General features: G+C 39.1%; 1 protein-coding gene across 8 annotated transcripts in view; it reads right to left on the bottom strand.

Moving 5' to 3' along the window:
* The window catches only part of CADPS (calcium dependent secretion activator), a 527,617-nt gene that overhangs the window by 374,817 nt on the left and 130,393 nt on the right, over positions 1 to 22,407 (bottom strand). For all 8 annotated transcript variants that reach the window (XM_090283896.1, XM_090283897.1, XM_090283900.1 and 5 more), the window contains exons 2-3: positions 12,760 to 12,873; positions 926 to 1,258 (exon numbers count right to left, since the gene is read on the bottom strand). In XM_090283896.1, coding sequence (XP_090140022.1) covers positions 926 to 1,258; positions 12,760 to 12,873 — 447 coding nt within the window. The remainder of the gene's footprint in view (positions 1 to 925; positions 1,259 to 12,759; positions 12,874 to 22,407) is intronic.

Here is a 22,407-nt window from a genome sequence, read left to right as displayed (position 1 = left end):
ATTTAAACTACATTAGGGGCAGAGTTAGCACAGGGGAATTAGGGTATGGCTGAATTTCTCTAATGGTTCTTAGGAGAATAAGGGCAGTAAAATAACCAGGGAGGGAGGCTCTTGTTTAAAATGCAAATTTCTGGGCCCTGTCCTGAGAATGTAGAATCAGCATTTCTAGGGTTCAGGCTTGGAAATGTGCACTTAACAAATGCTCCCAAGTGACAATTACTAAAATTTGAAGAGATTGCAAAGTAGACACTCAATAAATATTTGTTGCGCGAATGAATAAATATAACAAAATGGTTCACAGGAAATGAAGATCTAGGGTACCTCACTCCACCATCCTCCAATCCAGAGACAATAGAAGCCTATTTTGGGCTGAGCCCAAGCAGAGCCTCAGCTAGCCATTTCAGATTCACTCAGAAATTCATGATGTGACCGGTATACTGATATAGTATACTTAGGCCTTCTGGAAACTTTTGATTTTAAATAATTACTCTTGATGAGCAGGTGCTAAGTCCTGTTGTCTCCCTACCTGAGGAAGTACAAGCCCCTCAAGTGGCAAACACCATCTATTTTAAAGGCAAAAAAGCCTTTTTAAAAAATCACTATTCTGATCTTTTTGGATTTTTGACACATGGGAGCTAGGCCTTTCTCATAGGGCCAATTTGTCTTAGACACAATAAGCACAGTACCTAAGGCCTATTTAAGGGGCTCACAAAAATCTTCTAACGTTTTTAAAATCAGAAGAAAAACAATCTAGATTGTTTTAGCCTGAATTATATTCAACTTTTTCCAATGCAGCTATAAAACATAATTTTTAATGTGTTTTTTCTTTAATCAAGAAATGGCCTAAGAAGGCCACAGTGTCTAGGGCACACAAAAGTAATAATGTGGCCCTGCTCACTCTGGGCCCGAGTGGTAGACAACTTACCTGACAGGCGTTGTACAGGAGCTGATGTTCAAACTTCTTGATCCCAAGAATGTTCTGGAACATCTCGTAGAGTTGCTCTTTGCTCAGAATCAGCTCAGATGCTGCGCTGGCTGTCATCCGGGCCTGCTGCTTCCTGGGGTCTTCTTCCCCACGGTAGATGGCATCAAACTTGGCCATCCATGAGCTCAGCACTGTCTCCTTGCTGAGGCCATCGATCTCAGGCAGGCTGCGCACCCGCTTCTCAATGTGCTTCTTGAAGACCTCCCGCGAGTCATTGGCAGAGCAGCCCCCACTCTGCACCATGCGGGCCACGCGGTCACTCTTCAGGAACACCTAAGCAAGGACAAAGCCAGAAAAGACATTAGAAAGTCAGTCCTGCAGATATCAGTTCTCAGGCATGGCAGGAGGCACCAGTGTAGTCACATTCTGCCCAACTTCCTCCTGCTGTACTGACTCAGAGAAGTCACCCACAAATTTGGTTTTTGCATCCAAATCTGGAAAATGAGAATAACAATAGTACTAATCAGGTTGTTGCAAGGGTTAATGAGAAGTAATATCCAGAGAGACAGCATAGAGTATATAGACCTTGGGCCCAGAATACCTGGGTTCTTTCCCTGTCACTTAGGGGCTGTGCTTCTTCTGGCAAGTCAATCTCTTTATACCTCAGTTTTCTGACCTATAAACTGAAGATATTAGTAGTCTCTACATAACAAGTATTTTAAAATGAGGATAATATGAATTAATATATGAAAAGCACTTTAAAAAGTAGCCCATATTAATGCCTTATGGGTTATGGTGGTTATTATTATTATACATAATACATCTGGCCTGATGTCTGACACTTAGCACTTAAATGTTAACCACTATTTATATCTCATTCTATCTTCTTAATGACACTCATCATAATTGAAATTGAACAAGTATTAAGGAAATAAGTATTTAATGTCTGTCTCCCTTTCAAAATGTCAGCTCTACATGGGCAAGGACTGTGTCTTTGTTTCTCACAATGCCATCTGTCCCCAGAACAGAGCTGGCAACTTTGAGAGTAAGTGAACATAGAAAGTAGGCATTATATTCAGTCCATTTTGTAGACAGAAAACTAGGACTCCAGGGAGGGGAAGGCACTTGCTCTTATTAACTCAGACTGGCTGACTATAAATGTATGGTCTTTTGATTACACTCTGGTTTCTTCCTTACCTTAGGGTCTTACCTGCTGGGCGGAGAACTTTTTCCACCTGGTGGAAAATCCTGGTTGTTCTGTTGGTGGTGTCTGTGCTCTGGGGCCAAGCCATTAAGAATGGTTTCTTTCACTCCAGTGCCCACCATGTGGAAGCCTACACAGCTATATGGTTCTGGGGTGTAATACAAGGTGATGAATCTGCTGCTTCATGTTCACAGAGTAAATATCTGACAACTTTGAGATGTGTCTTGGTCATACTTCAGAAGGTGCATAAATAAATATCCTTCCAGAAACAGAACAAAAGTTCACTCCTCTGTCAGATTTCAGGAAATGCTCATATTGGCCATGAGACTCTGTTGCTTGGGGTGTGTTTCATCACCACCTGCTTCATCACAAAGACTTTCTTGGTGGAGAGAGCTAGTAGAAAGGTGGCCTCCAAATATTGTGACTTAATAAACTCATTTACAAAAAAGAAGGGTTGAGGGTTAGCTTCATAGGCTATGGGTCATGGCCTGCCTGCCTGGCCTGAGAACTGGTACTCAGTTGAGGCCTTAGAGTTCAGTTAAAAATCAATTTTAGAAAAAATCTTTCAAATGAATCCTCCAGTCTTATGAGTATTAATGAGCTAAATAATTCACCTGAAACTCTATAATGCTTAATACAGATGGTTTCTTCGTCTAACAGATTGTGTCTCAGTTTTAGATCTAGACCTCAAAGAACTTAAACATTTGGAGGTAAATAGAGGAATTTTGTGGAGAGGCAGGAACCATGGTCTCAGGCCAGTTCTTGAAGTCACCTCCCCTCTTTGAATTTCCAGTTTCTAATCTGTACACTTGTAACAGGGCAGGGGGTGTGTGTGGCATCCCCAAATTCCCCACAACCCATGGTTCAGGGGATGGGGGAAGAAGATAATACAGCTCTAAAGGTACTTTGCATAACTATGGCAGGCAGGTAGCTAGGGCAGGTAAAAGGGCAGATGATACTATATAAGATACTTTGCATATCAATTACAAGGAGATAGCCAAGCTCTTCCTGAAGGGGAGAGCCAGAAAAAAGAAGCCAGCCATAAGGAAGGGGCATGCTATTTAAAAGCATGAAGAAGGGCTCTGTCATCTGCCATGAAGACTGATGTGAAAGAAGGGTCATGCTGTTGGAAAGGATGAAGAAGAACCCCTGTCCACCATGAGGAAGGAGTATGAGGAAGGTGCCATGATGAAGGAGCATGTTGTAGCAGCCATGTGAGGAGGAGGATAATGTAGCAGCCATGTGGGAAGCAGCAAGCAGCTATGCAGTTTGTAGTCAGGATTCAGTCATGCAGCCTGGGCTAGTAAGAAAGCAGACACACTGCTGCTTTGATTGTGTCTACTCCAGCTGACTCTGAAGCCACTAAGGATTCCGCCTTGCAGACCGCACTTTATCTGGACTCTTGGAACTTGGGACATATGGAGAGGGCACTCTCTTAGGGCATGTGCCTATCCTGAACTTCACCACGATCCAGTGTAGCATGGCATATGCTTTCATGGACTATTATATGGAGACAATGTACCCAAGATCCTTAAGTAGAGAGCTGGCAGATAAGGAATGCAGAACTATTGGGCTTGGTATTGGTTTATAGCTTTTTGGGGAGCAAGGGAAGTGCTGGGTCTCATGGGGGAAGAGGGCTCTGAGGAGAAGTGCTCCCAGGCCTCCAGCCCCCAGGTTGGTATATTGTAAGTAAATACCTGTTTTTCTCAACACTAATTGTGGGGTCTTAAACCAAGGTGCCATGTTAACAAGCCCCCCTTTTCTCAGTAACACACTGAGGGAGCTGATATATAATGTTTTGGGTTTTTTTCTTCCAGCTGTAACATTTAAACTCTTCTTTATAAACCCATTCTTATTTCTTTGGGTACTCAGAAGGTGAAAGGCACTGTACCAGGTGCCAGGGATGCAATGGTGAGCAAAATAGATGCAGATCCAGCCTACAAGCCTCCATGACATCATCTTAAGAAACCCATCCAAATATTATTACAAGTTGGGACAAGTACCATCAGGGAAAGTCCAGGGGTCCAGGGTGCCTAAAACCAGGAATCTGTTCTAATGTGTACTCAGGAAAGCCTTCCTGGAGGAAAACTCCTTGGAAATGATATGTGAAAGATGGTTAGGTGAAGAGACAGTGAGAGAATATTTCAGAGACAGGGAACAATATGTGTAAAGACCTTGAGTATCTGAGGACATAGGGAGAAGCCAGGGTTGCTGTGGCAGTGAGGGGTGGGAAATGACTGATGTAAGGTCGGCAGGAAGGGGCTATGTGGCCAAGGGCTTGGGAGATCACATTGAATATGCTCATCTTCATCTGAAGGGTCCTGGGAGAGCACTGAAGATTTTAAGTTAGGACATAATATAATCAAGTTCACATTCTCTGTCTTTAATGTAGAAAACAGATCTGAAAGAGGGGAAGAGAATTGGCAGGAAGCCCAACTAGGGGGCTCTTGTAGAACCATAGGTGACTGAAGATGGAGGTGGGAACACAAAGGGGTTAGGGTTAATTCTTTATTTTCAGCTCTAATGAACATTAGAGGTGACTTGGAAACAATTAACAATGAAGTCATACTCTCATCCCCCTCTGTTGATAGCAGTGTCCCATAAAACTGGGCCAGTTATAAACCCTCAGCACCATATTCCTTTCTCCCAAAGCCCTTCTGTAGCTGCCATTTATCATCAGTCTTTGTGACTCCTTAGTTAATATCTGATTCTTGGGGAGGCAGAAGTTGTAACTATTTTTTCCCATTATTTTTTTGAGTGCCCAAGGCAATGTCTAGCACACAGTTGGTGCTGTGTTGAATGAGTGAATGAATAAGAACAAAACTGACTTCCCCAAGCAGAGGCCTTGCTGAGACTATATCTAGATGGGGGCAAACCCAATATATGGGTCTCTCCAAACAACTGACTGAGGCTAGATATTTAATGGGACCTGGTAACAAGTGGTATGGAATGAACGTGTTGGCACATTGATCCCAGCCGGTGTCCATAAGTTGCTGGTGACTCCTGGACCCTGCACATATCATCTGTACACAGTCCCTTCCTTTGTTTCTAGTGGTGACTCAATAAATATTTGTCACTTAACCTCTATCAACCCCACTCTCCTTCACTGTCACATGTGGTTAATGCAGCCAGCCTTCTTTAATGAGGATAAAACTGAAAGTAGTTTGAAAAGTAGAGGGCTCCTTATGTCCAGAGGTAAGATATGATTGCCAGGCCTGGGAAGGAGGGGAGATGAGTGGAATATCAAGTGTGTGGGGAAGGAGGCTGAAGATTGAGGTGACAGCAAAGATGAAATACTGAAAGGAGGCGAGACAGCTGAGGGGACGAGAGGTGGTGGCAGAAAACTAATTTTCTAGGCACATCATCTATCTTGGCTTCTCAGTGTGTCAGAGGAAAGTGTGACCTGGGTCAGCCTTGCCCTGTTGTGAATACAGCCACCGAACACTGGCATGCTTGTGTGTCTCTGAAACCACCCTTTCCACGCATTTGTGCTGGGAGCTCTATCTGGCATTTTTGTTTTCTGTTTTGTTTTGGCTTTTGTGAGAGACTTCAACTGTGAGGCACAGTTCTATGTGGCGCATCCATAAATCCTCTGCCAGCTTCCAGATAGGTCATGATGGGAGGGAGAAGATGAACAAATAAATATAGAATGGTGAAGGGCAGTCAACTCAGTCACTCGACCTCATCCATCAGTCCCTGCCTCCCTTGCCAGAGCCAAGCAAGCTCAAGGTTATTTAGAAACACACAAGCACATCAGTACTTAATGACTGCACATGGTGTGGTGCATGGTAGAGCCAGCCCAGTGCCACTTCCTTGCTGACAGGCTGAGAAACCAAGACAGATAATTTCCTTCTCAACAAAAGCATATCATTCCAAAAATAAATATCAAAAAGACCTAGATGTTAGCGTAAATAAGATTAAAAACAAAAAACCTGGTTGCTACTAGTGAATGGCTGCATAACAGGAGGAGCAGACTCTAGTGTCAGAAGACTAGAGTTCAAATCCTGACTCTACAAGTTGCTAGCTTTGAAACATGAGCAAGCTGCTTAATCTTTTTGGGCTTCAGTTTCCTCAGCTCTTGAAAGGGAATCATAACTATTCTGCCTTGTAGGATTTGGGAAAGAATTCAACAAGATAATGTGTTTCAACTGGTAAGCATGGTGCCTGCTACAAAATTGTAACAGAAATTAGGTATTATTTTTAATAGATTGCCATGCAGCCATAAAATAGGCAATTATTTTTCAATAGCATCAAAAGATGTCCATGAGCTATTGTTAACCTGGAAACTTGCAATGGTAGGGGTAAGGTGGGGATGGAGGATCGGAGCATGACTCTGAATTGAGAGCATCATAGGTAATAAAACATTTACTGATGAGGGTGTCATTTGTGTGATTTTTGCAGAGGTAGGGAGGAGACTAAAAATCACTGTGGTAATAAAACAAGTGGATTATTAATATTTCATAGTAATTTTCCATCTTATTATGGAAATCAGATAGCTATCTGAAAAGATATATATCCCAATTTAATAGTGGTTGTTTAGGATAATAGAATTATGGGTATTTTTCTAACCATTTCATTTCTATTTTTCCTACACTGTCTGGTTTTATAATTGCCATAATTTATTTTCATAATCGCTTAAAACACCTCTTTCTATTTGGAAAAATGCAAAATTTACCTTGATGGAGCCAAGATGAATGTTAATTTCTAAAATAAAATGCACCTTTGGATGTTAAAGATCTCCTTCACCAAAAATTAAGAGATTCTGGGGCAAATTCAGATGCATATCTGGGGCCATGACTTGTGATAGGTAGTGGTAGGTCAGGAGGTAAGCAGCTTCCCTTTCCCATGCCTTGACCTTGTACCTTTGTTGCCCTAAGCCCAGGCCCAGAAACTAAAGAGTGATACTAAATTTAGGATCAGGGTGTGTGTGTGTGTGTGTGTTCGTACACACTTTAATCTGACAACAATTATGCGAGAGGTCCTATTACAGATGAAAAAACTGAGGCTCGGCCTCGCTGGGGTCCATAAGTCACTGTGCTGCCCAATTAGACTTCAACCCCACATCTTTTGAACACTAAACTCATCCTCCTAATCACTCTAACCTCTGCCTCTTCCTTCCTTGCCTGACTTTCCCCACAAGAACAAATAAATGCCTAGGGATAGGTCTGTTTTAAGGCCACTGAAAATGTATATTAGTTTTTCATATTGGAAAATACATGGAGGGACCTCCAAAAATGGAATTATCTTCTGAAGGACAGGCCCCCTGTAGTACAGGCTTCCCTCACTGGGTGAGTGTTCTAGGAAGCTATCTGTATCAGTGTACCAATAGGTGTTGTTGTGAGAGGCTGCATTCAGCTTCAGTGAGTTTTTTTTGAAGGCTCTTTCAACGTGTTTGCCCATTTCACGTTGGGTGGTTTACAAGTGCCCCTGTCTACACCATGCTGAGTGTACAACAGTTTTTGACCAAAAACAGTATGACTCCTGTACCCCACCCTCCGTATTTACCAGATCTTGCCCCAAGCAACATTTTTTTTTTTGTTTATTTTCCCAGATGATGAAAGTCCTCAAAGGGAAATGCTTTGCCAATGTGGAAGTAGTGAAACAAAAAATGGCAGAAGCACTAAAAGGCATCAAAATTGATGAGTTCAAAACTGTTTTGAGTAGTCAAAAAAAAAAAGTCTCAATAGGAGTACTGCATCAAATAGAGATACTTGAAAGGTGACTGAAGTTTAAACATATAAGAATAAATTCACAATTGTTAATAAATAAATCCCATTTTTGGGAGGTCCTCCTTTGTATATAGCTTCATTTCAGAAAAACAGCAAGGTGCGATCTGATTGCTACTTTTCTTAGATAAAAAAAAAGTTCAACCACAAAATATGTCACCCTACATAGAGGACACGTGTGTTTTTTGCCTACCAACCATCCTTTCCTTTCTGATAACAGCACCTTAGTCTGACAACCTCTTTGTCATTACACAAAGTTTCAGTGGGACTATCAATCATGGACCTTGTACTTCCTTAGCTAAGTGGTGGGTTGGAACCTGAGCTTGACCAATCAGACATCCCTTTCTGGCATTCAGATTCAAAGTGAGGTGCCACAAGGATGGATGGAGTTGGAGTAGATTCATACCAATGATAATGGTGTCCATTATATTCTGTTACCTGGCTTTCTAAAGTCAATCTGTTCTGGTTTTCATTTTTTCTTATTCTTGGTTACATTTTTAATAGCAAAAGCAACAACAAACAGTTGTTACTGTTGTTGTTATTATTATTTTTATTAAAGGCTTAACTTAACCATAATTAGTTTCTATTGTTAGAAAGTGAAGAATTTTGTCTAATACAACTTTCAGTGGTAGTTTGACAAAAAACAACCAGGGTGCCCTGGTTGGTGTGGCCCAGTGGATTGAGTGCTGACCTGTGAACCAAAGGGTCACAGGTTTGATTCCCAGTCAGGGCACATGCCTGAGTTGCGAGCCAGATCCCTGGTTGGGGGCATGTGAGAGGCAACCACACATTGACATTTCTCTTCTCCTTTTTCTGCCTCCCTTCTCCTCTTTCTAAAAATATAAATAAATAAACAAATAAATAAATAAATATATATTAAAAACAAAAACAAAAACCTGGGTCTTTGTTAGAGGAGATCAGCTAAAAACAAAATAAAACAAAACAGAACTCAGAGCAGTTTCACTGGCTGGAGCTGATATCAGGGGCAGTATTCTGAGTGCTTGCTTATACATCTTCACCCCATTCTACACACACCCCCCTCTGTTTTCTTCAAGGTGGGATCTGAACGGGAAAGGTTTCATAAAACTTTTCTACCCACCTCTCTTTTCTGATGCCAGGACCAGCATGTGAAGGAGCCAAAATTAAGCAGGGAGATGGGAAGGTATAGGTGAGGATGGAGGGTGGGAGGGCTTATGTTTTAGACATTTGATTTAAAAGAGCTAAGAGTTAGAAAACATGTGGGGGCCATGGAGGAATGGGTGGCTCTCTGTTGTCTTAGGACCATGGTGGTGTGAACAGGCTGGAGTTGTTGGGTCAGATCTCAGAGCACCCACCTCAGTGCCCAGCCCTCAAAGCCCTTGATGGGAGAGATTATAAAGGATTAGTCTGCTGCTTGCTTTGATCGGCTTTGTCAGTCAGGGCCACCAGGAAAGGATAAAGGAAACCGACATGCTCTCAAGAGCCATAGGGAATTTTGGCCTCCCTCTGTCCTGGCCCAGCTCATGTCACAGGCCTCACCAGCTTGCCATTCAGTGGTGGCCAGCTGGGTTCCAACTGGGCTGGAGGGGCACAGATGGAAATTCTTCTTTACTCCTCTAGGTGTTGACAAACCATTGTTGCCTTTACTAAGACAAAGCCAATACCTGAAACTTACACTGTCTAGTACAATAATCTCTGAATTCTTTGAGAAATTTTTTTCCCCTTAATGACATTAACTTGGTAAACTGGAATGTGAAGGTGTGATACGATGGGGTGCAGTGTGTGTGAGTGTGTGTGGGTGAGTGTGTGTATATGAGTGAATGTAAGTGGGTGGTTGTGAATAAGTGGGTGTGAGAGAGAGAGAGAGTTTAGAAAGAGAACATATGTGGGTTTTTTTTCCCCGACAAACATACATTCCCCCTTCTTCCAGAAAAAAACTATGCTAATTTCTTATTGGGAAACCATTGCATTTTCAATACGTATGGCTCCAGTGGAGCTGAGCCTGCACTCAGGCTCTAGAGGTGGTATGTGTCCTAGTCCTGATTCCCCAGTCTGTTTCACCCTCTTCTATTGTGAATGGCTTAAGAAAAGACACCTGACCCATGTCAGTCCAACCACGTGATCCCTGGGTCTTTTGCTGGAACTCAGTAAAGAGGTGCTCTCTTTGCTTGTGGGATTGCATGGGAGGAGCCTCCCTAAGAATGAAGCTAACACAGACAAGAGCAAAGCCAAGGAAGGTGGGGCAAGATGCCCATCCTGCTAGAATCTTTGAAATCTCAGGATGTAGTCACAGCTCAAGCCAGATTTACCCTTTGACTTTTAGGTTGCTTGAGCAAATAAATCTCATTTTTGGCTTAAGCCAGTTTGAAGTAGGTGTCTGACATTGGTCATTCAAAGACTCCTGACCAAGACAGGTTCTGACAGAAAAGTAATTGGATTCCAGATTAGGGTAGAGGAAGAGACATTAGCTTCTTGATTACCCAAGAGTAAAGGGAAAGAGGTAAAGGGTAATCAATTTAGCGCTCATCTATGTAAAGTGTTAATCCTGATCCTTTGACTGGGGACTTCACTGCAGAGGATAAGGTTTTCCAGGAAATGTGAATCTCAAGACTTTCTAAAGCATTACTGATGACTATGGTAAATGATTCATACTCCACATTATTTCCTGTTACCCAAATCTCAATATTAGATATTCAGTAATTTCTCAAAGTCTGCATCTCAACAGACTAAAAAGAAAAGGTTCTTTCAAACAAACTGACCAATATAGAAAAAAATATCGAGATCACTATAGATATAATGATAATTGCCAGAGATTCATTAGCATGTTGATGACTACTAATTTTTTAATTTAATTAATAAATAGAAATGGCACTTTCTTTTAATTTATGTCATTAGTCAAATGAGCTTTCTAATTAAGATTAGCATTCTCAAAATTTATAAACTGATAAATGACTTTAAACATGACCTATTGATAAAAGTCTGCCTGGTCAGAACTGCCTTTCAGAACTTGAAAAAAGGAGAATTAATTTCATTCCCTGGCAATTTCAAGACAGAATCTTTTGTAAAATATATTCCAGTTATTCACTGTCATACCATAATTGTGATTCCAAATCTCATTTCCACTCTCAATTAAATTCAACCAAACAAAGCAATAAGTTTGGTATTTACTGGCAATAATCAATACTGCTCATAAAATAAAATAAAATAAAGCTTATATTTGACAAGTATAAAAATGAACCCAACTTCTAAAATAGATTAGAATAGAAATTTCACTTAGGAAATGGCATATAAAATCAGTCTGTGCCAGACTCAGCAAACATTACAGAGGTAAAGTCTGTTTACTATTAAACTAATTGATAACATTTTCACAAGATCTAGTTGTAATCTTGCTCCACTCTCCATGAAAAGAGGAGTCAAGTGGGAAGGACAGTTTCACCAAATCAATGAACTAACATTGTTAAGTCATCTACTGAGGACTGGAATGGAAGCAGGAGCACCAATATATTTGTTCTGAAATAATTTGCTACCTAATAATTTGGAAAAGAAAGAAAAAAACAGTGAATTAATCCATGGTGGGAAAAAAAAGTTTGTTGGATTTCCTTGTGCTTGTTTTAGAGTTTATTGTTATTACTTTGAATTGCATATGACAAAATACCATAAGTTTTTCGATACTTAGGGGATGGTTTCAAATGCTTTTATTCTAGTCATGACAATGGGTAAGACATTTGAAACATAGGATTCCAAACACAGAGAATATTTGGATCATAAAAAAACAAATTAATATAAAGTAAAATATCTTTCAATGACCAAATAATCATTTCTGAAAATATGTATGTCAGTTAAACATTGCCACTATAAAGATGTGGTATGTCCATATGCAATTAATCATGTACCAGTGATAACCAATATGTACATTATGTAAGAATAATTATAAAATTTAAAATAAAATTGTATATATTTAAGTTGTGCACATGATTTTTATTTGTACAATGTGATTTTATATACATATATAGTGAAATGATTACAATGATGAAGCTAATTAACATATCCTCGCCTCAGATAGTTAACATTTTCTTTTTACTTAAGATCCACTCCTAGCAAATTTCAAGTGTTATTAACTACAGTCAGCATGCTGTACACTAGATACTCAAAACTCCCTCATGTTAAAGCTGAAAGTTTGTACCCTTGACCACCATCTCCCCATTTCTCTCACCCCCTAAAACCCCTGAAAACCACCATTCTTAGATTTACAAGTAAATAAATATTTAATACTAAAAAATACTAGTAAAATTCTAAGTTCTCTTTACTAATAAATAAGCCAGTGGAGTCTAAAGGCGAAAATTTTCTTATTATATACACTCAGGATACATTCTTCCATTTATAGATTTTCTCCTGAGAATAGTGCATTTTGGATGGTGTTCTAACTTGCAGAAAAGAACTCATGGCCCCATTTTAATAGAAAAAACAGGACGCTAGTGAAGGCACCATCTGTAGAAGGTATTACCATCCTTCAGAAAGGTGGCAATTGGTGGGGAAATGCTCCTGACTCACTTTAAGTCTCAGCTGTGGCATTTAAACAGTTGTGTGACCTTGAGTAATTGACCTAACCTCTCTAAGCCTCAGTTTCTTTGTCATGAAAATGAATAATATCAGAACCTAACTCTTAAGACTGCTGTAAGGATTAAATAAGAAATTGCATATAAAGCACTCAGCACACTTTCTAGTATAAAAATCGGTTGGTGAACAATAACTCCTTTTATAGTTTGCCCCCAAATAAAATACTGTTACTCCTTAAAATTGTAAGCAGCCATCGCCCCTTTGCCTTACGAGGAATAGTCCTGTAGAAGGCAGCTTTTCCCACTGTTCAGAAACCCTGGGCTTCAGGTCTGAGCAGTCTTGGCATTCTTCTGAATGGTGAGTCTTACCTCGTAGTAACTCTGGACAGCGTTCATGAAGGCTTCGTCAGCCACAATCTGGGTTTCCCCATTGAGGAAAGCCTGAAACCGGTCCTTGACTGTCTGCAGCTGCTGCTTGCTGATCTGTAAGAAACATAGTACGAGGAAGCAGTGAGGACTTGTTCCAGATGGGGAGCATGGTCCTTTAAGCTGAAGGTGCCGGGCCCATTGGTGGACTGGATACAGTTTGCACAGGCATTGGAGGGTGGAACGTTAAATCTGCAGGAATTTTATGAGGCAGTTGTTAAGCACAGCCATTTCTAAAATATAATCTAAATGACAGTTAAATAAGTTATATTAAAAACAAAGTTAATATATATTCGACACTTGTTATTTTATCACATTTTACTATTATCTGTATTGGGGGCTTATTTCTATCTATTGTATTGTAGAAATGACATATATTGGGGTACTACCCTGTGTCTCTTCCCAATTCCACATTCAGTTACATCTTATTGGAAGCTAGATATCAGCCAAGGTGAGTGTAGTTACACAATGGAAATAAGTAAATGCTACAAATCAGGGCTTTTAGCTTGTTTGTTTTAGAGGTAGTTGTTATACACATCACTGCATAAGCCCCTCAGGTGGCCTGAAGTATCAGGCTTTACAAAGCTCTATTAACAGAAAAGCATAGTACTGGCATTAAAACAGACACATAGACTAGTGGAACCTAACCGATAGCCAAGTGATACACCCGTGTATATGTGGTCACCTAATATTTGGCAAGGCATCCAGGAATACTCAGTGGGTAAATAACAATTTTTTTAATAAATGATTTTGGAAAAACTGGATATTGATATGCAAAAGAATGAAATTGGGTCCCTATGTTATACAATCACAAAAGTTAACTCAAAATGGATTAAAGACTTACATGTAAGAGCCCCAAAACTATAAAACTACTAGAAGAAAAAAGGAAAAAGGCTTTTTGACATTGCTTTGTCAATGATTTTCTGACAAGAAGAGCACAAGGGACAAAAGGAAAAATAAACAAGTGGGACTACATCAATTTAAAAAGTGACGGCATCATAGGTGGGTCCATGAGAATGTAATAGTGGATGCTGAGCTTGCTCCCTCCCAAGAACACATGGGACATACACCTATATTTAGAGCTAACTATATTTAGAGCTGAGAGATAACTATGAGGCAACTGAACAACTTCTGCATAGCAAGCAATAGAGAAGGGCTGCACAGAGAAGGTCAAAGAGCCATAACAGCTCTCCAGGAGCTGAGGGAACAACTCAAGACAGGAACTGGTGAGCGCTATTGTTTACATTTCCCCTGAATGTGGATAGTGGTGTGAATTCCATCCAGATTCCCTGACTGACTTTCAGAGTGCTCTAGCATGTCCCCAGCCACACCTCCTGGAGCTAGACCAAGCAGATATAGGAGGGCACCATAGCATGCATATAAGGAGCATTTCCACTCAAATATTGATCTAGTGGGTACAGCAGAGTGCTGCTTTGCACATCCACTTGGATGCATATACAAGGGTCTCCCTTACCTGAAAAGAATTAGGAGCTAACAAAATGCTGTGGTACCCTCATGCAGGACTGCTTTGTCCAGAGAAAGTGCTGAGATAGTGGAGCACTGCTTCATGTCCACCATGTAGGGCTGCCGTGCCAGAAGAAAGTGTGGAGCTAGCAAAACTTTGTGGTACTCACACTCAGCGGTGCCCCCTGTGAAGTAAGTGGTGGTGTTGTTGTGCACACACAAGGTTGCCACTTGGGAAAAAGGGCAGAGCTAGTAGGGCATTGAGAAGTAGGCACACAGAGCAGCCTACCCAGACCCTGCTCTGACTGAAAATTAAAGCAGAAAGGCTCACAGGCAAGGATGACTGTATGAAGAGGAGCACGGCTGAGCATGTGAGGAGCTGTACTCTCCAGAGCAGGAGCAAAACTAGTAAAATGTGGCACACAGACAGACCTGTCACACCCAGAGAAAGTAGCACTGGTGGGACATTCAACTGAAAAGCAGCCCTGCCCAGACCCTGTTCTGATCACAATTACAGCAAGAAGGCATGATAAGAGCATACCTAGCAGCACCCTCTATGTCAGGCAACCCACCCAGATTAGAAGGGCGAGGAAGCAAAACACTCCAGGCTGCCCCACCTGGAACCTACTCCTTCAGGTCAAGGGTCATATTAGGTACCTCATGAACCAACTCCAACTCCAACTAGCCTGCCCAAACTATTCAACACACAGTCTACACAGAGACCACTATTTCAAGACTGGGAGGAAGAGCTATTCTATCCACATTACAGGAAGTCAAGCAAAATGGGGAGACAGAAGAATATGCCCCAAATGAAGATATAAGAAAAAAGTCCAGAGGAAAACCCTAGTGCAAAGGAGAGGAGTTATTTGCCTAACAAATAATTCAAATAAATAGTCATAAGTGTGCTTAACAAACTTGAGAGTACATAGAGAAATGAAGAGGACACTTCAACAAAGAGATAGAAAATGTAATAAAGAACCAATCAGAGATAAATTATACAATATCCGAAATAATGCATACATTAGAAGGAAACAATATCAGACTAGTTAATTCAAAATAATAGATTAGCAACCCGGAGGAAAGAACAGTGGAGTCACTCAACCAGAATAGCAAAATAAAAAAAGAATTTCAAAAATGAGGTTAGAACAGTGGAGTCACTCAACCAGAATAGCAAAATAAAAAAAGAATTTCAAAAATGAGGTTAGTATAAGAGATCTCTGGGATAATATCATGTGCTCTAATATTTGCATTATAGGGATACCAGGAGGAGAAGAGAGAGAGAGAAAGGGGAGGAAAGGATATTTGAAGAAATAATGTTGGAAAACTTTCCTGATCTGGGGAAGGAAACAGACATCAGTTTCAGGAAACACAGAGTTCTGAAAAAGATGAACCCATAGAGACCCACACCAAGGCATATTGTAATTAAAATGGCAAATGTAAAGAGACCATCTTAAAGGCAAAAAGAATGAAATATCAAGTCACATACAAGAGAAACGCCATAAGCTATCAGCTGATTTCTCCAAAGCAACTTTACAGTTAAAGTGCTTAAAGAAAGTAATCTACAAGCTAGACTATTTTATCCAGCAAGGTTATCATTTAGAATTGAAGAAGTTTTGCAGACAAGTGAAAAATAAAGCAACTTCCAACCAGTAACCCAGTCTTACAAGAAATGTTAAAGGGTCTTCTTTATTCAGAAAAGAAAGAGCCATAACCAGAAATAAAAAATATATATACACTGAGTCAACCACTTAAGAAACTAATATGAAGGTTAAAAGACAATAGTAGCAAATTTCACTATAAATATAATAAATAACTGAGATACACAAAACAAACAGGTATAAAACATGACATCAAAACCATAAAGAGTAGAGAGGGAGAAAAATGCAGTGCTTTTAGAATGTGATTTAACTTAAATGCCTATCATCTTAAAATAGACTGCTATAGTTATAGATGAATGTACAAGAACCTTATAATAACATAAACCAAAACCATACAAAAAGTACACAAAAAAATGATGAAAAAAGAATTCAGTTAAAAAGTGACACCAGTGAGGACCTTGAGGGCATTATGGTAAGTGAAATAAGTAATACAGAGAAAGACAGACACAGTATGATTCACTTATTTATGGAATCTAAGAAACAAAACAAGTGAGCAAACAAAACAAAATAGAAACAGATACAGATAAAAAAACAGATATTTTTCAGAGGGAAAGGGGTTGAAGAGATGACTGGAAAAAGGGAAAGGGAATAAGAAGTACAAACTTCCAATTACAAAATAAGTCACAGGAATGTAATGTACAGCATAGGGAATAGAGTCAATAAAATTATAATAACTACATAGTGACAGATAGTTACTAGACTTATTGTGGTGGTCATTTTGTAAGGTATATAAATGTTTAATTACTATGTTGTACACCTGAAATTAATATATTATTAGTTATTATATTATATGTCAACTACAATTAAAACTAACTTAAAAAAATAAATGCAAAACCTTTGTCTGTTCAACTTTTAAAAAAGCTTCTGCACAGTAAAAGAAACCATCGGCAAAATAAAAATGCAACTTATGGAATGAGAGAAAATATTTGCAAACTATCTGATAGGGAGTTAATATCCAAAATATATAAGGGACTCATACAACTATATAACAAAAAACAAACAATCTGATTTTAAAGTGGGGGCAAGATCTAAATAAACTTTTCTCCAAAGAAATTCAAATGGCTAACAGGTGCATGAAAAGGTGTTCAACATCACTGACCATCTGGGAAATGTAAATCAAAAGCACAAGGAGCTATCAGCTCATACGTGTTAGAATGGTTATTATGAAAAAGACAAGAAATAACAAGTGTTGTCAAGAATGTGGCCATATTACCCAAAGCAACATACTGATTTAATGCAATCCTGTTCAAAAACCCCAATGTCACTTTTTAAAAGAAATAGAACAAAAGTATCATCAGATTTGTGTGAAACCACAAAAGATGCTGACTAGCCAAAGAAATTCTGAGAAAAAAAAAAAAAAAAAGCTGGAGATATCACACTACCTGACTTCAAATTGTAGTACAAAGCTACAATAATCAAACAGTATAGTATTGGCAGAAAAGCAGACACGCAGACCAATGGAACATAATTGAGAACCCAGAAATAAAACCACATGTATATGGGCAAATAATTTTTGACAAAGGAGTCAAAAACACACAATGAGGAAAAGAATATCTCTTCAATAAATAGTGCTGGGAAAATTGGAAAGTTACATACAAAATAATAAAACTAGACTACTGTTGGTCCCCATGCACAAATATTAATTCAAAATGGTTCAAAGGCTTAAATATAAGTTCTGAAACAATAAATTACACAGCAGTAAACATAGGCACTAAACTTACAAACTCTGCTCTTAGAGCAGATTTTATGAATTTGACCCCAAAAGCAAGGGAAGTAAAGGTAAAAATAAGTGAATGGAACTATATCAAACTAAAAGGTGTCTGCACAACAATAGAAACAATGAAACAAAAAAAGTAACCAACCAAGTAAGAGATGATATTTGTAAACAACAGCTCTGACAAAGGGTTAATATCCAAAATGTATGAAGAACTCATGCAAGTCAACACCAAACAAATAATCCAATTAAAAAATGGACAGAAGACCTGAGCAGATGCTTCTCCCAAGAAGACATACTAATAGCCAAAAAATATATGAAAAGATGCTCAACTTCATTAGCTATTAGGGAAATGAAAATCAAAGCCAAAATGAGATACTACTTCACACCCATTAGAATGACTATTTTCAAAGAGACAGGTAATAACAAATTTGGAGATGTTGTGGAGAAGAAACCCTCATTTACTTCTGGTGGGAATGTAGACTGGTATGGTCATTATAGAAAATAGTATGGCGGTTCCTAAAAAAATCAAGAACAGTGTTATCATATGACCAAGCAATCCCTCTCCTGGGTATCTACCCAAAAAACTTGAAAACTTTTATTCACAAAGATATATGGACTCTTATGTTTATTGCAGCATTATTCACAGTGGCCAAGACATGGAGCCAACCAAAGTGTCCTTTGATAGAGGACTGACTAAAGAAGACATGGGACATATATAGAATGGACTACTACTCAGCCGTAAGAAAAGATGAAATAATGCCATTTGCGACGACATAGATGGCTTGGAGAATACTATGCTAAGAGCAATAAGTCAGTCAGAAAAAGTTAAGAACCATATAATTTCACTCATATGTGAGATATAAAACTGAAACTCATAGACACAGACAACATTATGGTGGTTACCAGAGGGAAGGTGGTGGGGAGGAAGTAAAGTATAAAGGGGGACAAATATATGGTGATGGAAGAGATTTGACTTTGTGTGGTAAGCAAACAATACAATATGCAGATTATGTATTATAGAAATGTACACTTGAAACCTATATGATCTTGTTTACCAATGTCACCTCAATAAATTTAATAAAAAATAAATTAATTTTTAAAAAAGAATGCAGAGAGAAAGGAACCTTTGTGTACTGTTGATGAGAATGTAAATTGGTGAAGCCACTATCAAAACCAGCATGAGGCTGTCTCAAAAATTAAAAAAGAACTACTATATTACCCAGGAACCCACATCTGAATGTATATATCCAAAGTAAATGAAAATGGGGCCTCGAGAAAAAATACTGCCACTCCCATGTTCATTGCTGCATTATTCACAATAGTCAAGATATGGAAACAACCTAAGTGTCCATCCACAGATGAGCAGATAAAGAAGATGTGATTATATACACAGTTAAATGTTATTCAGCCATGAGAAAGAAGAAAATCTTGCTGTTTGCACAACTTGGGTTAAACTTGAGGGGATTACACTAAATCAAATAAATCAGACAAAGAACGACAAAAACGGAGTTTGAGTGTTGTTTACCAGGGGTTTGGGGGTGAGGTGGGGGAAATGGGGAAATATTGGTCAAAGGATATTCAGTAATAAGATTAACAAGCTCTGGGGATCTAACATATAGCAGGTGATATAGCTAACACTATGCACCTAATTTTATTTCAATTATTAAATAATATAAAATGAGGATTGTGTGAGGAGATGAAGATGTTAATTAACCTTAATGTGATAATCATTTCACAATATATGTGCATCAAATCATTACATTGTACACCTTAAACTTACATGTTAAATCTCAATAATACTTCAATAAAGTTGGAAAATTAAAAAAAAATCCTTCTAAGTACAGCATGGCAATATGCAGAAGCTTTCCAATTTTATTGTGGTTATTACACCTATGAGCACATGACAGATGATGTTCAGATACAGTATACGCTTCCAGGATGTGCACCAGTAATTTGGACAGCAGGTTATTCATAATTCTCTGCTTATCAATTCCACCTTCATTTCCCACTTAGGAAACTCTTCCTAAATGATTCCCATCTGTTCTCTCCCTTTACTGTTATCTGCCCACGTCCCACTGTCCTTCAATCTCAGCATGAGCAGTCCTAACTGAAGAAGCCCTTCCTGACTCCTAGTCTAGGTCTTCCTGCTATTGTTGTCATTCCACAGCATGACATTTACTCTACTTGTTAGTTATGATTGAATTTGTTAGATGAACTGTCTTTTCTAGCTCTTTTGTTCATTGATGTTTCCCTGGGGCCAACTTAGTGCTTTACACACAACAGGCACTCAACAAGTGCTTGTTAAATGAATAAATGAATGAAGTGTACAAAAGCTAAATTATTTTAAAATATCCTTTAATAAGTTCTAATTTATATAAAAGTAAAGTCAACTAAAAACTTTGCTCTTTCACCATTATTTATAAAAGTTGCACTTCATAGCTGATAATGGGATATTGTATCTGAGAACTGCTGTTACAGTAGAAAGAGTAAGACAATTCCAGTCCCCGTTCTATTGACCATTGTGTCATCTTCAAAAAGCTACTTATATTCTCTGAATTGACCAGAGAGTTAAAAGACTTTCTGGAATAGGGGCAGGTTTAAATAAATAAATGTTATTTTATCCTCAGTCTTCCCACTTAGAAAATGAATAATTTTTCACTGGAAAATGGTGATTATTCTAATCACTCGCTACCTTGGAAGAGTTATAGCTATTCAATGACATAATATATGTTTTTTTTCTAAATTATGTGTTTCTATATAAATTTAAAATGCTTTCATCTTTAAACTTAATACAAGTCTTGATAATAGAAAATAAATCTTAAAGCTATAGGAGACTATAGATTGGCCTGAGTTTTGACTCAATCAGGAAACAAAACAAAACAGAGTTTTGAGAATGAACATAGATGGAAGATGGAGTGATTTATTTAATTTTGGTGACTTTAGGAAAAGTGGGAAATAGTGAAGTAGGGGGCAGGTTTAAAGAAGTTAGGTTTTTATTAGAATCATATTTGTTACTGTCTAATGTTAGCCACCCCTGGCTGGTTTGGCTCAGTGGATTGAGCGTCGGCCTGCGAGCTAAGTGTCGCTGGTTCGATCTTCCAGTTAGGGCACATCAGAGAAGGAAAACTCTGACTCCAAAAAACCTCCGCTGCCTTGCGGCATACCTCTTCAGGGGAAAGGCTAAGGGAGTAAACCCCGACAGAAAATCCGGAGCCGGAGTCCCTAAGGCGGTTTGACTTTGTAGTCAACACCGGCAACTCCTGCGGCGCACCTGAAGCCAAGCTGTATTGACTCCATCTTTCCCTTGGATCCTTCAGCTGCGAAGAGAGGGGGGGTCTGCTGCATGGGCAACAGCAGACCCTCCATATCACCCTGCCCAGGCTCTGTAGCTTCAGCTTCACTGGAGAGGACACTCCAGCATCATCGCAAGATGTCGATTCAACACGGGAGGAGACAGATACCGTGTCACTCCCGAGTCGGACTGCACAGCCATTCTCGGCGGTGCAGATAGACTCTTAAGAAGCTACACCATCGTCTCTCGAGACGGACGGCTGATGATGATGAATGTTAGCCACATGTATAATTTTACATTTTCTAGTAGTCACACTTAAAAAAGTAAAAAGAAACAGGTGAGATGAATTTTAATATACTTTTTGAACCCAAAATGTCATCCTTATACAAATTGTTAATGATATATTTTACGTTCTTTTTTTATACTGTTTGAAATCTGGTGTATGTTTCACCAACAGTACAGCTCAATGCAGAATAACATTGCAAGTGCTCAATATCCCATGTGGCTAATGGCTACCATTACTAGACAGCACAGGCCTATGGCATAGAATGAACTCACGTCCAAACCATTTAAATTTTTCTGTTCTGACCTAGAGATATTGGTATCAGTGGAGCTGTACAGAAAATCATAGTTATTTCATGTGTACTTGAAACTATTGAAATGAAATATCAGGCAGAAATTGACTTGCTCATAAAAGTGGCATCATATCATGAATTATTTTAATTGTTGACACTATTACAGATGTCCCTCATTTCCCCCACCCTTTGCTCCCCTCCATGCAACCCTTACCCCCAGCCTTGACTTTGTTTAAGCAGGCCAGTCTTAACTGGTTTAAGTCATAAATCTTTACCGTTATAGTACAAACTGAGGTGTCTCACAGAATTTCTTGCTCAGAATTTTTTCCAACACTGGGTCAATACAAATTCTGTGTGATTTGAGGGTGGGATAGAATGGGGTGATGTGGCAGGAGAGGGAAGGGAGATTAATAAACCTTGCTTGCCTTAAAGGCTTAAGTAATTAAAATAAAATTAGGTGCATACCCTCTGAATGATGAAGATTGATTGTTGACCCAGGCCAAACCCATTATCACTTTAACCTTTTGTTAAATAAGCATAGTGACCATTTTTCAAGAAATATTTACAGAGTACCTACTACATGCCTAGGGACTGATGGTTTAATGACCATCAAAACATGCTCAACCTCAGATCTTGCCAGCCAGGTCTAGGTACTGCAGAATCAAAGAAATAAGGGATGATCCTCAAGGACCTTATAGTCTAGCGAAGAGGAAAAAGCATGTAAAAAGTGCACAAAGAGAAAGAGATTAAAGAATACAAAACTCTCAAAAGGAGAAGGCCTTCAGCAAGTTCAAGAACACATATTACGAACCCCCATGCTGATCATGGATCAGTCGAGGAGGAAAAAGCATTCAACAACCAAGAGGAGGACTTCATCCAAAGAAG

This window comes from Furipterus horrens, unplaced genomic scaffold (assembly GCF_987537825.1).
Source record: "Furipterus horrens unplaced genomic scaffold, mFurHor1.1.pri manual_scaffold_7, whole genome shotgun sequence".
Lineage (NCBI taxonomy): Eukaryota > Metazoa > Chordata > Mammalia > Chiroptera > Furipteridae > Furipterus > Furipterus horrens.
This window is presented reverse-complemented; position numbering and strand designations above follow the sequence as displayed.